This window comes from Pan paniscus, chromosome 18 (genome assembly GCF_029289425.2).
Source record: "Pan paniscus chromosome 18, NHGRI_mPanPan1-v2.0_pri, whole genome shotgun sequence".
Taxonomy (NCBI): Eukaryota; Metazoa; Chordata; class Mammalia; order Primates; family Hominidae; genus Pan; species Pan paniscus.
This window is the reverse complement of record NC_073267.2, coordinates 98,590,757-98,606,004: the sequence shown is the minus strand read 5'-3', so window position 1 is coordinate 98,606,004 and position 15,248 is coordinate 98,590,757. Positions and strand designations below refer to the sequence as shown.

General features: G+C 63.1%; 1 protein-coding gene across 4 annotated transcripts in view; it reads left to right on the top strand.

Moving 5' to 3' along the window:
* GALNS (galactosamine (N-acetyl)-6-sulfatase) overlaps positions 1–15,248 on the top strand; it is a 45,698-nt gene that overhangs the window by 26,428 nt on the left and 4,022 nt on the right. For all 4 annotated transcript variants that reach the window (XM_055100488.2, XM_055100490.2, XM_055100491.2 and 1 more), the window contains 4 exons: positions 5,187–5,323; positions 7,749–7,851; positions 10,169–10,290; positions 14,902–15,019. In XM_055100488.2, coding sequence (XP_054956463.1) covers positions 5,187–5,323; positions 7,749–7,851; positions 10,169–10,290; positions 14,902–15,019 — 480 coding nt within the window. The remainder of the gene's footprint in view (positions 1–5,186; positions 5,324–7,748; positions 7,852–10,168; positions 10,291–14,901; positions 15,020–15,248) is intronic.

The window sequence follows — 15,248 nt, the reverse complement described above, 5'->3', positions numbered from 1 at the left end:
CCCCTCTCCTCCCCACGCACCCCGTGCTCACCCTCACCGCTCTCCTCCCCACGCTCCCCGTGCTCGGCCTCACCGCTCTCCTCCCCACGCACCCCGTGCTCATCCTCACCACTCTCCTCCCCACGCACCCCGTGCTCACCCTCACCGCTCTCCTTCCCTCGCACCCCGCGCTCGGCCTCACCGCCCTCCTCCCCACGCACCCCGTGCTCAGCCTCACCACTCTCCTCCCCACGCACCCCGTGCTCAGCCTCACCGCTCTCCTCCCCACGCACTCCGTGCTCAGCGTCACCGCTCTCCTCCCCACGCTCCCTGTGCTCGGCCTCACCGCTGTCCTCCCCACGCTCCCCGTGCTCACCCTCACCGCTGTCCTCCCCACGCACCCCGTGCTCACCCTCACCGCTGTCCTCCCCACGCACCCCGTGCTCACCCTCACCGCTCTCCTCCCCATGCACCCCGTGCCCGGCCTCACCGCTCTCCTCCCCACGCACCCCGTGCCCGGCCTCACCGCTCTCCTCCCCACGCACCCCGTGCCCGGCCTCACCGCTCTCCTCCCCACGCACCCCGTGCCCGGCCTCACCGCTCTCCTCCCCACGCTCCCCGTGCCCGGCCTCACCGCTCTCCTCCCCACGCACCCCGTGCCCGGCCTCACCGCTCTCCTCCCCACGCACCCCGTGCTCGGCCTCACCGCTCTTCTCGGAACCAGGTCCCTTTCGGTGGCTCTCAGTGTGTAGGGCTTGCTGTGCTCGGTCAGACGGGCAGGAAGGCTCTCGGTGGGGACTGGAGCCACGTATACTGCCGTGTGTCACGTGGGTGCTGGTAATGACCTTGTGGTGAGGAGACATCCGTGGTCCAGTCAGCGCAGCAGTCCTGAGTTAAATGGAGCTAAACAGGTTTCTTCCCTGCAGGACTTGTCAGTGCCTTTAGCATGCTGATGGGCACCATGAGCTTCTAGAAGGGGCATAGAGCAGGCTGAGTGTTTAAAAACCTGTCTCTACTACAGAATCGGTCGTTTTTTTCCGCAAAGCACATCTTCTCAGGCCAGTGTCCTAAGGACACTCAGAGAACAGCAGCAGCCCGACACGAGACCGTTGGTGTCTGTCTGCCACATGGGGTGCGGACCTCGGTGGTGGCCTGGACCCTGGCTGGGCGAGGGTGCGTCCTGCCATCTCAGTGTGACCACCTTCATGCTGTCACTGCATCTCCCCTGGCCCAGGAAGCTGCCCCTCGGTTGAGAATCACACCGTGTGGTCTTCTCTCACGGGCACTTGAGCCAGACATACCCATCAACACGGGGGCCTGAGTCTGGTGTTTGTAAACGAGCGCTGTTTCTTCACTGTTTCTTAGTCAGTCTTTTGCCCTCCCAATGGCCTCCAGAGGCAGCCATCCCCTTCAAGTGGCCCCACGAGGATGGGGGGGCTCCCAGTGGCAGCTGGAACATCACACATGACGACAGCCAGAGTCAACATGGGGCTCATGGGGCTGAGTGAAGACGTGCGTGGGGCCAGCTCCTTCTGGAGGCTCCAGGAGATGTTCTCTTCCCTGCCTTTTCCAAATCCTAGTAGCTGCCCCATTCCTGAGCTCCTGGCCCCTCCACCGTCAAAGCCAGCAGCATGCAGGCATCTGTCCCTGGCCTTCCTGTTCCGCTTTTTTTTTTTTTGAGATGAAGTCTCACTCTGTTGCCCAGGCTGGAGTGCAGTAGTGCAATCTCGGCTCACTGCAACTTCTACCTCCCAGATTCAAGCGATTCTCCTGCCTCAGCCTCCCAGGTAGCTGGGACTACAGGCATGCTCTACCATGCCCGGCTAATTTTTGTATTTTTAGTAGAGACGGAGTTTCACTATGTTGGCCAGTATGGTGTCAATCTCCTGACCTCGTGATCTGCCCGCCTCGGCCTCCCAAAGTGTTGAGATTACAGGTGTGAGCCACTGCGCCCGGCTCCTGTTCCACTTTTGAGGACCCTGTGGCTGTGTCCCACCCCACCCCCTGCTCACCCAGGCTGGCCTCCCTGTTTTGAGCCCCGCTGATGAGCGGCCTGCGTTGTGTCTGCCGCCTCAACTGCCTGGCCTGGTCGCGCGTCTGAAGGCCCGGGGATTGGCTGCTGTTCTGCCAGATCCTCCTCTTCCCCACTCATTCTACACATCAGGAAACTGAGGCCAGAGAGGAAGTCGTCTGTCAGGGTCCCCCAATTACTAGGGGGCAGAGGTGGGAGCAGGCGCCTGGCTGTGGATCCTGCACTCCTGCCCACCATGCCTGGGCAGTCCCCTGTGTCCCCAGCAGCCAGTGGGACTGGGGGCGGCACCTGCCAAGGGCGCCTGTTCTCTACAGCTGTCTGGGCCTCCCTCAGACCCCGCCCAGGGCAGCCTTTGTCTGACATGGGACTCCTGAGCCACCCCAAGTTCCCAGGACCCTGAAGGTGGAAGAGACCCCACGGTTCACTGAAAAGGCAGCTGCGGCTCCGTGTGAAGGGCAGAGTGGCCGTGAGAGTGACCGCCTTGTTGTGCAGGAGAAGCATGGGTGGTGGGCACGGCCTCCTGTGTGGTGTGGGGTGCCCCCAGGACAGAATGCAGCTGTGCCACCCCCTCCACTCCCCTGAGCGCCATCCCCCTGAGGGTAGGGATGGGCCATTTGGTCTCTTGTGTGAGGGCACCTGCAGGGAGTGGCCGGTGGTCATTCAGTGAACACTGTGACGTTGGCATGAGACTCAGGAACCGTGTAGGTCTGGGAGACGTTGGCATAAGACTCGGGACCCATGTAGGTCTGGGAGACATTGGCATGAGACTCAGGAACTGTGTAGCTCTGGGAGACGTTGGCATGAGACCCGGGACCCGCATAGGTCTGGGAGACGTTGGCATGAGACCCGGGACCTGCGTAGGTCTGGGAGACGATGGCATGAGACTCGGGAACTGCATAGGTCTGGGAGACGTTGGCATGAGACTCAGGACCCGCATAGCTCTGGGAGACGTTGGCATGAGACCCGGGACCCGCGTAGGTCTGGGAGACGATGGCATGAGACTCGGGAACTGCATAGGTCTGGGAGATGTGAGGTTCCCCACTGCAGCGGGTGCCCACCGGGCTAGGACAGGGCTGGGGCTCTGCTCACCAGGCTGGGAGCCACCCGTGGCTGTGCTCAGCAGCAGCCTGGAAAAGGTGAGGGGAGCCACCCCAGCGCCGCCTGGCTCCATGCCCAGTGGGTTCAGGGACATCTGTACCCCACAGACCTCCCCACCCACCTGGCCACGGAAAGGCTCCAGCTGAGAAAAATGCCTATTTCAGCGTTTTGGAACCTTGCCATCTGCCTCGCTCCCTGAGGAAGGGAAACCCTCTCCCCACCTGAGGAAGGGAAACCCTCTCCCCGCCTGAGGAAGGGAAACCCTCTTCCCAGAGCCACCAAGTTGCCTTTTCCCGTGGGCCACAAACTGAAAGTGAATTCGATGGCATCAGGCCTGTGCACCAGGACACCACGACGGGGTTTCAGTGAAAGCGCCTGACGTCTGTCCCGACAGTTCCCTCTGGGCAGGGGAGGCTTTAGTCCCTGCAGCCCTGGATTCTGAGTGAGGTCTCAAAAGCGCTGATAACGGTTTCAGCGACTTCTCCCACGGCCGCAGCTGCCCACTACGTTTCTGGACGTTTCTGGAAGCCATCGCTGGCTGGAGAGTTCTTCAAAAACGCTCCACGAGGACCCTGCCCGTGCTGACGCGGTGACCGGCAGACACCACTCCCGCCCGCCCGCCCCGCCGGCACCACCAGCACTGCTCCGCAGTTATTTTTTCAGATGACAAAAGCGTCTGGATTTCTTTCCTTTATTATTCTGTCCTTTAAAGGACACGGGAAAGACGGGAAGCAGTCGCACAGACACTACTGACCAGACCTGGGGAAGCTTCTCACCCTCTGCAAAGCTTCCTGAACTTTCCCGGCAAACGCTGAGCTTTGCATTCCCTGCCCCACACTGGGCGCTGCAGACCCCACATGCCGTGAGCGGCTGCAGCACGGAGTGAGTGTCCCTGTGAGGCCAGGGCTCCTCTGTTGGAGAAGCTGGCGATCGCCGTCTGCCCCAGCGAGGAGCTGGCTGCAGGCGGCGAGGGTGCCCCTGGACCGTGGGGAGGGCTGTCGACACTGGGTGGGAGCTCCAGGGCCTGGCACCAGATGGCGGTCCCTGCCCAGCTGCCCCAGGGGCTGAGCTTGCCAGGCAGGGGTGTGTCTCCACCCCCTCCTCAGTCTCCCTGTCGAGTGACCCAAGCCTGGAGCCCCCGAGTTAAGAAGGAGACAGGGCCGCCGGGCTCATGCCTGTAATCCCAGCAGTTTGGGAGGCTGAGGCGGGCGGATCACCTGAGGTTGGGAGTTCGAGACCAGCCTGACCAACATGGAGAAACCCCGTCTCTACTAAAAGTACAAAATTAGCCGGGCGTAGTGACACATGCCTGTAATCCCAGCTTCTCGGGAGACTGAGTCAGGAGAATCGCTTGAACCTGGAAGGCGGAGGTTGTGGTGAGCTGAGATCGCACCACTGCACTCCAGCCTGGGCGACAAGAACAAAACTCCGTCTCAAAAAAAAAAAAAAAAAAAAAAACAAGAAGCAGACAGGGCCACTGAGGGAAGCCAGATGGCACGCTCTGGTCATGGCTGGTCAGCAGTGCCCATGCCCTCCGGAGGTCAAGGCACGGCGGGAAAGACAGCCTCCTGCCTGTCCTGGAGCTCTCTGGGTGTGTCAGGAGCCGTCCCCACCCCAGCCACTCGGAGCTGCTCCTGTCCAGCCTCAGCTGCCCCTCCACATCTGGTTTTTCTCCACCTGCTCCTCTGACTTAAGGGGCAGGGCTCACAGTGGCCTTAGGGCATTCAGTGTTAGAGCGAGGCTGATCCTCTCCGGACAGGTGGGCCTGGAGAGGTGGAACCTCCTGGCATCTCCCTGGGAGGGCTGTGATTCTCCTTTCATCTGATCCACAGGGGCAGAGAAGGGTGCCAGGGAGTGAGGGCGTGGCCTGGCTCTGGGGTCTTTGGGCCTGGTTTGAGGCTCCTCTGCCTCTCACAGGCCTTGTGACCCCGCTCAGTCCCTGCTGTGGGCGTGTGAGCATGTATGCATATCTGTAGACCCAGCTGGGCAGCGGGGCTCACGCCCCCCCAGGGATTGGCCCCCAGCCCCATCGGGTCGGTGCAGAGTGCCCTGACCGTGTTGCTGCCATGTGTTTCAGGTGAGCCACCAGCTGGGCAGCATCATGGACCTCTTCACCACCAGCCTGGCCCTTGCGGGCCTGACGCCGCCCAGCGACAGGGCCATCGATGGCCTCAACCTCCTCCCCACCCTCCTGCAGGGCCGGCTGATGGACAGGTTGGTGCTAGACCTGCCCCAGCCCCTTCCCCCTGATCCAAGTAGTGAAGCCCAGAGCTGCTAATCAGGTGCAACCCCCAGGCCCAGCAGCCCTCCTCGTTCTGGACACAGGCGTGCTCGTGCCCAGGGCAGGAGGAGGCAGGGGTGCCTGTGACGAGAGGACCTGGGGACCTGCCTGTGGGGCGGGGGCCATCCTGGGAGGGTCCAAGCACAGCGAGGCCCTGGCTTCCAGGAAAGCCTTAGGAGGGAGGGCAAGGCCAGGAGAGGGGCCTCATCCCTGCCTGCACCCGGGCACACGCCGCCCCTGCCCGCCCCACCCCTGTTCCCTGCCTGTACCCAGACACACGCCACCCCTGCCCGCCCCACCCCTGTTCCCTGCCTGCAGCCCGGGCACACGCTGCCCCTGTCTGCCGCACCCCTGTTCCCTGCCTGTACCCAGACACACGCCACCCCTGCCCGCCCCACCCCTGTTCCCTGCCTGCAGCCCGGGCACACGCTGCCCCTGCCCGCCCCACCCCTGTTCCCTGCCTGTACCGACACACGCCACCCCTGCCCGCCCCACCCCTGTTCCCTGCCTGCAGCCCGGGCACACGCCGCCCCTGCCCGCCCCACCCCTGTTCCCTGCCTGCAGCCCGGGCACACGCCGCCCCTGCCTGCCGCACCCCTGTTCCCTGCCTGTACCCGGGCACACACCACCCCTGCCTGCCCCACCCCTGTTCCCTGCCTGCAGCCCGGGCACACGCTGCCCCTGTCTGCCCCACCCCTGTTCCCTGCCTGCAGCCCGGGCACACGCCGCCCCTGCCCACCCCACCCCTGTTCCCTGCCTGCAGCCCGGGCACACGCTGCCCCTGCCCGCCCCACCCCTGTTCCCTGCCTGCAGCCCGGGCACACGCCGCCCCTGCCTGCCGCACCCCTGTTCCCTGCCTGTACCCGGGCACACACCACCCCTGCCCGCCCCACCCCTGTTCCCTGCCTGCAGCCCGGGCACACGCTGCCCCTGTCTGCCCCACCCCTGTTCCCTGCCCAGCCTGGTTTTTGGTGCCTCATGGCTTCCTGTAGCTTCCTTCTTCCTTCCATCCAAGTCGCTGCTCTGCCAAGTCCATGGCCCGGCTCTTACCTTCTGTCCAAATCCTTAGTGTCCAAAGTCCATTTCCTACCTTCTGAGAGAAGCCACCGTTCCACTCAAACCATGTTTCCTGGGTGGTCCTGAAGGGATGAGGATTCCAAAGGCTCAACGGGAAACAAGGTGGGGATGGCCCAAGGCAGCTGCCGCCTCCGGCTATCTGGGGCCGGGTAGAGGGAGTTTTGCTCACTTGTCCCCTCTTGAGACCTGGCACAAGTGGTTGGTCACTGTGGGGAGAGATGGTGCCCAGCTGCGTCCCCCACTGCCCGTTCCTGACTCGCAGGCCTAACATGGTCAGGAGACCCCATGCCGCCTGCTTATCCTCTTGTCTGCCCACCCTCCCCAGGGCCTGGCTCAGCCTCGCCAAGGACCAGCAATGAGGGGACGCCCAGGCACCCCAGCCCTGGCCGCCCAGGCACCCCAGACACCCAGGCACCCCAGCCCCAGCTGCCCAGGAACCCCAGCCCCGGACACCCAGGCACCCCAGCCCCGGATGCCCAGACACCCAGGCACCCCAGCCCCAGCTGCCCAGGAACCCCTGCCCCGGACATCCAGGCACCCCAGCCCCGGCCGCCCAGACACCCAGGCACCCCAGCCCTGGCCACCCAGGCACTCCAGCCCTAGACACCCAGGCACCCCAGACACCCAGTCACCCCAGCCCCGGCCGCCCAGACACCCAGGCACCCCAGCCCCGGCTGCCCAGACACCCCAGCCCCAGACACCCAGGTGCCCCAGATACCCAGTCACCCCAGCCCCGGCCACCCAGGCACCCCAGCCCCGGCCGCCCAAACACCCAGGCACCCCAGCCCTGGCCACCCAGGCACCCCAGCCCCAGACACCCAGGCACCCCAGACACCCAGGCACCCCAGCCCCGGCTGCCCAGACACCCCAGCCCCAGACACCCAGGTGCCCCAGATACCCAGTCACCCCAGCCCCGGCCACCCAGGCACCCCAGCCCCGGCCGCCCAAACACCCAGGCACCCCAGCCCTGGCCACCCAGGCACCCCAGCCCCAGACACCCAGGCACCCCAGACACCCAGACACCCCAGCCCCAGACACCCAGGCGCCCCAGATACCCAGTCACCCCAGCCCTGGCCGCCCAGGCACCCCAGCCCCGGACACCCAGGCATCCCAGCCCCAGCCACCTTGCGGGCCTTTTTACTTTTCAATCATCTTTGTAAAGTATCAACCAAGACCTCACGTGGAGGCATGAGCCACTGATGACAGACGCAGCCCAGAGCCTCCAGGTGGCCCCAGCGTGTCCTTCCTGTCATTACATGGTCCTCCCCTCCCATCCCACAGGCCTATCTTCTATTACCGTGGCGACACGCTGATGGCGGCCACCCTCGGGCAGCACAAGGCTCACTTCTGGACCTGGACCAACTCCTGGGAGAACTTCAGACAGGTACAGGGCTCGGGATGTGGGCGCAGGCGGAGCTGCCCCCATCTCTATCCAGACGTGGCCCCTGAGCACCGTCCTGGGGGAGGCACAGGAGGGTGAGACAGGCAGGAACTCCACTCCCTCCACAGCCGCCTCTGTGTGGCCCCCAGTCCTTCAGCATGGCCTAGGGCATGGCAGCTGACAGGCTGGAGAGGAGGGAGGGACCTCTTCCTGCCCCGCGTGATGACAGTAGCCCCGCGGCACAGCTACAGGCGTGGCCTAGACCCTGGTCAGGTGGCCCCCATGGGCCTCTCCATCCTGCCAGGGCATCTGAGCCTCCCCCACACCCCAGGCTGGAGGCGACAGGGACATGGCCTGCTTGGCCCAGGTGCTACATGGGGGCCGCAGCATCAACATCACCACAGCAACCCCCAGCGTGGGAGGGTGAAACGCCACACGCACAGGGCCTGGGGCTCCTGCCGCCCCTGGCTACCCCAGCATTGTCAGCGCCAGGCTTTCTCCCACGAGCCCTCGCCTCAAGCCTCCTGCTCCCTCCCCACGGTCTTCTCTGGCCCCTGCTGACCCCTACGCTCCAGCATCCCCCAGCCTCTCCTGAGAGGTGTCTCTCAGCCCCACCCACTCCCAGCATCAAAGTCTTGAGATATGAACCCCCTGCTAATCTGCCTTAATTGGGAAGAAAATCATTTAGTTTAATGGAGAGTCTAAAGACTGGAAGTGAGGATGGGCTGAGGGCTGAGCACCCAGCCTGAGGAGGGAAGCTGCTCGTGGGGCAGTGTCTGGAGGGCGATGATGCCCAGGAGTGTTTTGGCTCCTCCCCACCCTGTGCAGGCCCCGCACCCGCTCTTCTTTCAGGTTTTACCCAGCACTGCCACCTGCGAGGGCCATCCTGGGCATCGTTCCCCGGGCACTGCCACCTGCGAGGGCCATCCTGGGCATCGGTCCCGGGCACTGCCACCTGCGAGGGCCATCCTGGGCATCGGTCCCCGGCACTGTCACCTGCGAGGGCCATCCTGGGCATCGGTCCCCGGCACTGTCACCTGCGAGGGCCATCCTGGGCATCGGTCCCCGGCACTGCCACCTGCGAGGGCCGTCCTGGGCATCGGTCCCCGGCACTGCCGCCTGCGAGGGCCGTCCTGGGCATCGGTCCCCGGCACTGCCGCCTGCGAGGGCCGTCCTGGGCATCGGTCCCCGGCACTGCCGCCTGCGAGGGCCGTCCTGGGCATCGGTCCCCGGCACTGCCGCCTGCGAGGGCCGTCCTGGGCATCGGTCCCCGGCACTGTCGCCTGCGAGGGCCGTCCTGGGCATCGGTCCCCGGCATTGCCGCCTGCGAGGGCCGTCCTGGGCATCGGTCCCCGGCATTGCCGCCTGCGAGGGCCGTCCTGGGCATCGGTCCCCGGCATTGTCGCCTGCGAGGGCCGTCCTGGGCATCGGTCCCCCAGCATTGCCGCCTGCGAGGGCCGTCCTGGGCATCGGTCCCCCAGCATTGCCACCTGCGAGGGCCGTCCTGGGCATCGGTCCTCGGACGAGCCCCTTGGCCTGCAGCACCCGCTCTGGGAATGTTGGAGGCATACCTCCCCTTTCCCGAATCAGGAAGCCCAGGGGCAGCAGAAAGAGAACTGTGGTTACTGTAAAATCCTCGCCCTTCTTGAGTGTGTGAATCTGCGTCAGCTCCCTGGGTCTGTTTCTGTTTTCTGTGTTTTCTCTTGCCTTTCACATGTTGGTCCTGCTCCTCCCTGTCTTAGGGTTTCTGTAGGGATTCTGAGCATTGTGGCTCTCCCTTCTCCCAGGGCAGGGCCTCCCTTCCCCTCCCTTCCCCTCCCCTCCCCTCCCTTCCCCAGCAGAGAGTGGGCTGTTAAAAGGGGCTTTCCTCCATGAAATTAGTGGCAGTCCAGATCTGAGGCTGGCTAAGGTGTTTTAAATACACTTGCCTGCCTCGCAAAGAAGAGGGGTACATGAAAGCGGGGTACGTGAGGCATGCCAGCTACGCATCTCGGGCCCAGAGCGGGTGGCTTCACCTCCTCCACAGGATGCTTATGGGCCCGCTAGTCCTTCAGCGTTTAGCCAGCGCCCTGCACCATGCTGAGTACCAGGGACGCTGCTAGGCACAGGCAGATGAGACCCCCCCACGGCCCCCAGTTAGGGGCTCCAGGACACGGGCAGACAAGGCCCCTCACGGCCGCGAGTCAGGGGCTCCAGGACACGGGCAGACGAGGCCCCTCATGGCCGCGGGTCAGGGGCTCCAGGACACGGGCAGACGTGGCCCCTCACGGCCGTGGTTCAGGGGCTCCAGGACACACCTTCCCTCCTCTTCTCATTGCAGGGCATTGATTTCTGCCCTGGGCAGAACGTTTCCGGGGTCACAACTCACAATCTGGAAGACCACACGAAGCTGCCCCTGATCTTCCACCTGGGACGGGACCCAGGGGAGAGGTTTCCCCTCAGGTGAGTCGGTGCAGGGCCTCCTGGCTGCTGAGGCAGTGCCAGCCGGACTCCCCCAAAGGCAGGCTCCACAGGGACGGAGCCCTCTGCACCCTGCCCGCAGCCTCCCCTTGCCTGCATCTGCTGTTGCTGTTCATACCCACACGTGCTTGGTGGCCTGCCCTCCTCTCAGGGTGCCTGCTCCTGCCCACCCTGGTGGTCTCCCCACTTCTGCCCCTTCTGGGCCACCATCCACCTGGCCCCCAGTGATGTATCCCCTACTCTGAGCTGCATTCGGGGATGGCTGAGGCCAGAGGGGAGGGGTCCAGGCCCTGGGGCCACTAGGAGGTACAAGGACACAGGTCAGCTAGCAGGAGGAATGGCAGAAAGCCGCCAGCCCCAGCTCCACCCTCTGCTCTCTGGGCCTTGTCCTCACCCCACCGAGGATGCCGGAGTCTGTGCCATCACCTGCCAGTTTTCAGGGAAGCCCTCCCCTTACCCTCAGGAGTCTTGAGGGTCATGGTCGCCAATACCAGACTCATGTGCTGGCAGCTCCTTAGGGGCGACACAGAGGCCCCAACACTTGGCTGGAGACCCCGCCCTGGCTTCCTTTTTTTTTGTCCGAACCCATCTCCCTGGGCTAGGGCTACCTGGAGGCTTCCCCCCCTCACCCCAGCAGGATGAGCAGGTCCCCAATTCCTGCTCCTGGCCTGGGGGTCCTGGGGCACGTGCATGCCTAGTGGTCTCCAGCATTCCTGCCCTATCGAGTTGGTCCTGGGAAGACCCAGGAGCATCAGGGGAGTGGTGTGCAGAGGCAGAACCAGGCCTGAGCACAGCGGTTGCTCCCTGCCCAGGCTTTCTATGCTCACCGATGGGCCTGGGTTTGAGTAGGGCCGGTGGGAGGCAGCAGAGAGCAGTACAGGACCGAGGGTGGCAGCACCACCGCCAAGGTCCCCTGAGGCTCCTGCACCCTCTGGACGGGGCAGCCGCCTTCCCACGGGGCTGAGCCTGCGGTGAGGCTCCTGGGCTGCAGCCCCTCAGGGATCCCTTGGGCACTTCGTCAGCAGCACCTCTCCTCCACCAAGCGTCCAGCTCAGAAGCCCAGGATGGTGACTGCGGGAAGGCAGCATGGAGCCTGGAGTGGACAGCAGTGTCCCCAGGCCCAGGTCCACCCACACCTCCCAGCTTGGCCTGAAGGGAAGTAGGGCCTGTGCCTTGTGATTAAGGCACGGGTGGCGCTGGGTCATCCTGGAGCAGGTGGCCCTGGGTCCAAGGCCAAATGCCCTGAGTCCAGAGGGAGGAGACACAGACATGGGTGAAGGGCATACGGGATGAAGCGAGGACTGGGCGGGAGGAGACACAGACATGGTGAAGGCCACAGGGGACGAGGCGGGGACTGGACGGAGCACCACCAGCCTGGGCTCACCCGGGGCCACTGGAGCTGGAAGAGGCAGGAAGGAGCCCCAGTTCCTCCAGGGGTGCACAGCCCTGAGACCCTTGGTTTCAGCCTCTGGCCTCTGGAAAAGTGAGGGGCATCTGCAGTTTCATTGTTTTAAGCCCCAGTTCATGGTCATTTGTTGTGGGGGTGCCGAGATACAGAGACAGACGCCCCTGGGGGACTCGTGATCACCCATGGGGGTGAAACCCGTGAAACCATGGGGGGGCCTGGAGCTTGGGGCCTTGTGGAGCTGGAGGGGCTGTCTGGGAGCCCCCTGTGCCCGCAGAAGTCACTGAGGAGCCAACAGCCCCCTGGCTGGAAGCGCCGTCCCAGGGGGACCACGGGGAGCAGATTGCAGGCCCCAGTTACATAGAACAAGCTGCTGGCCACACCGGTGCCTGCCACACCCCCCCACAGGCTGGTCGCTCCAGGGACCACCCGAGGTTAAAGCCTGGATGGCGGTGCCCCCTCGCGTCCACTGGGCGTAATTGGCATCCACAGGGGGGTCCTCAGGGCCACGGCTCCCCGCCTGTTGCGTTTGCTGGAGCCCCTCCAGCCAGGCCAGAGCAGAGAGACAGTCCCACCCACCACAGCCACCCAGCCCCGCCCTCACAGCTGGAGAAGGCAGGGTTATTTTAAAGCAAACCCAGGCAGCAGGCAGAGCTTCCCAGAGGGGGTCACAAGGAGGCCCAGCTGTCGGCCATGCCTTTGAGAACCACTGTCCCTGAGGTCAGACACCCATGACACAGCCTGATTCACCGTGGGCTGCTTCTCAGACACAGACACACATGTCGCTTTGCCAGGAGCCTCTCTAAATTAAAGACGGGTGGCCGGTCGCCATGGTTCATGCCTGTAATCCCAGCACTTTGGGAGGCTGAGGTGAGTGGATCACCTGAGGTCAGGAGTTTGAGACCAGCCTGGCCTACATGGTGAAATCCCGTCTCTACCAAAATACAAAAAATTAGCTGGATGTGTTGTTTGGTGCCTGTAATCCCAGCTACTCGAGAAGGTGAGGCAGGAGAATTGCTTGAACCCAGGAGGCGGAGGTTGCAGTAAGCTGAGATCGCACCACTGCACTCCAGCCTGGGTGACAGAGCAAGACTCCGTCTAAAGAAAAAAAGACGACGGGGCCAGGCATGGTCACTCACACCTGTGATCGCAGCACTTTGGGAGGCCGAGGTAGGAGGATCGCTTGAGCCCCAGGAGTTTGAGACCAGCCTGGTCAACACAGCAAGACCTTACTGGTGCAGAAAATAAAAAATTAAGGCCGGGCACAGTGGTTCATGCCTGTAATCCCAGCACTTTGGGAGGCCGAGGCGGGCGGATCATGAGGTCAGGAGTTCGAGACCAGCCTGACCAACATGGTGAAACCCCGTCTCTACTAAAAATATAAAAATTAGCCAGGCGTGGTGGCGGGCGCCTGTAATCCCAGCTACTCAGGAGGCTGAGGCAGGAGAATCGCTTGAACCAGAGAGGCGGAGGTTGCAGTGAGCTGAGATCATGCCATTGCACTCCAGCCTAGGTGACAGTGCGAGACTCTCTCAAAAAATAATAATTAAAATTAGCCAGGCACAGTGATCTATGGTCCCAGCTACTCAAGAGACTGAGGCAGGAAGATCGCTTGAGCCTGGAAGGTCAAGGCTGCAGTGAGCTGCTGTCTCACCACTCCAGCCTGGGTAACAGAGCAAGATCCTGTCTCTAAAAAATAAATGAAATAAACAAGAAGATTAAAGCAACAAGCCAGGCCAGGGCCTTCGGGGACGCTCACCGTCAGAAGGTGCACGTGCAGTTCGCGCCGGTTCTCAACCAGCAGTATTTGGCCACAGAATCCTGCAGAAAGACAAATGCACCTGAGACCCTCCTGGATTAAAAATGGACCCTGTGCTCGGGGACGCTGTGCGAAGCCCAGGCTGGGACCAGGACAGGCATCTCCGCGGGCACCAAGCAGGGAGCCCTGAAGGACCCCAGCTCTCCTGAAGGTCGCCCTCTGATGCAACCCCAGGCCTGAGGCCTAAACAGGGAGTGGGTGGATCGAGCAGAAAGAGGCTGGGGCAGGTGGCCGGGGGTGGGGAGGGGGGCGCATCCCCGTCCCTGTTGCATGCAGCTTCCGTGTGAAGCCTCATTTTTAGGGAAGGTTCTGGAGCAAAAAGCCAGTTCTCACAGACTGCTGAGCGTCCAAGGCAGAAGACTGGGCTTCAGTGGGTCCAGACTCACCTCCCAGAAGGTACTGGGCCTGGACAGGTGCTGCCATCAGGAGGGGAGCTGACTCACCTGGTAACCCCGTCTCTAGCTTTGTAAGGAGCTGCCACACCACCTTCCAGAGTGGCTGCTCCGGTCCACGTCCCCACCAGCAGCAACGCAGCTCCCAGCCTGGGCATTGAGAAACTCCAGCTTCAGCCACACTCGCAGAAGTTCCTCTCTGCATCTCCGCTATGGCAGCGATGGCAGGTGTCTTTTTATGTGGATGTTGTCGATATTAGAAGTGATTGAAAATGGTGAAAAGGCATCATCTGTGCAGATGTCCTCAGAGCACGGCATGACGGCGCCGTGGACCCAAGATTCACAGCATCGCAAACTGCGGCCCTAACATCGCGAACTGTGGCACCTCGTCGAGCCGTGTAGTCATATCTTCGTGAAGATGAAACGAATCCAAACACTCCGCAGCTTGCATTGGAATTTTAGAACTGCAGATGCCGTTCCCCTCCATTTCCTGCTTTTTTGGCAATGGGATGACGTTGCTTTTGTAATGAAAGAAGGGTGTGTCATATTTGTAAATGTTTACGTAGTAGTGAGTGCTGGGGAGACCCACAGGCCCCAGCCCACATATCCCAGGTCCTGGTCACAGGCAGGGACAGGACGGGACAGCTCTACTCACAGCCTCTCTGCCAGGGCTTGGCCTGCTGAGCCTTCATTTCCTCTCTTGCCCGTGAGTCTGAGGGCAGAGATGGTTCGGGTGCCTGCTGGCTGTCCTAGCGAGGCCCGGGGCCGCTGCAGGCTTGAGCACATGGTCCCAGTGACTGCTCACTGTGGTTCTCAGCCCATTAGAGCTCTGCAGCCTCAGCCTGTCCAGGCCAGCCCCTCTCCGTCCTTCACTGTCAGTCCCAGGTGCGCCCCTGCAGCCTCAGCCTTTCCAGGCCAGCCCCTCTCCGTCCTTCGCTGTCAGCCCCAGCCGTGTGACCAGAGCTCTCTGTCCCCAGCTTTGCCAGCGCCGAGTACCAGGAGGCCCTCAGCAGGATCACCTCGGTTGTCCAGCAGCACCAGGAGGCCTTGGTCCCCGGGCAGCCCCAGCTCAACGTGTGCAACTGGGCAGTCATGGTAAGTGGCTGGTGTGTGGGCGGCTGTCTCTTTGTCGGGGCTGCGGCCACCCACCTGGGGCCCAGGATGAACCGTGGCCAGCACAGGGCAGAGGCAGGCGTGCTTCTCTGCCTCCATCAGTGGTAAGGCCCTCGTGCCTCAGAGGCTTCCCCGCCTCCGTCAGTGGTGAGGCCCTCGTGCCTCAGAGCACACGCGGCGGCGTCCGGGATTCAGGAGGCAGGAGCCAAGC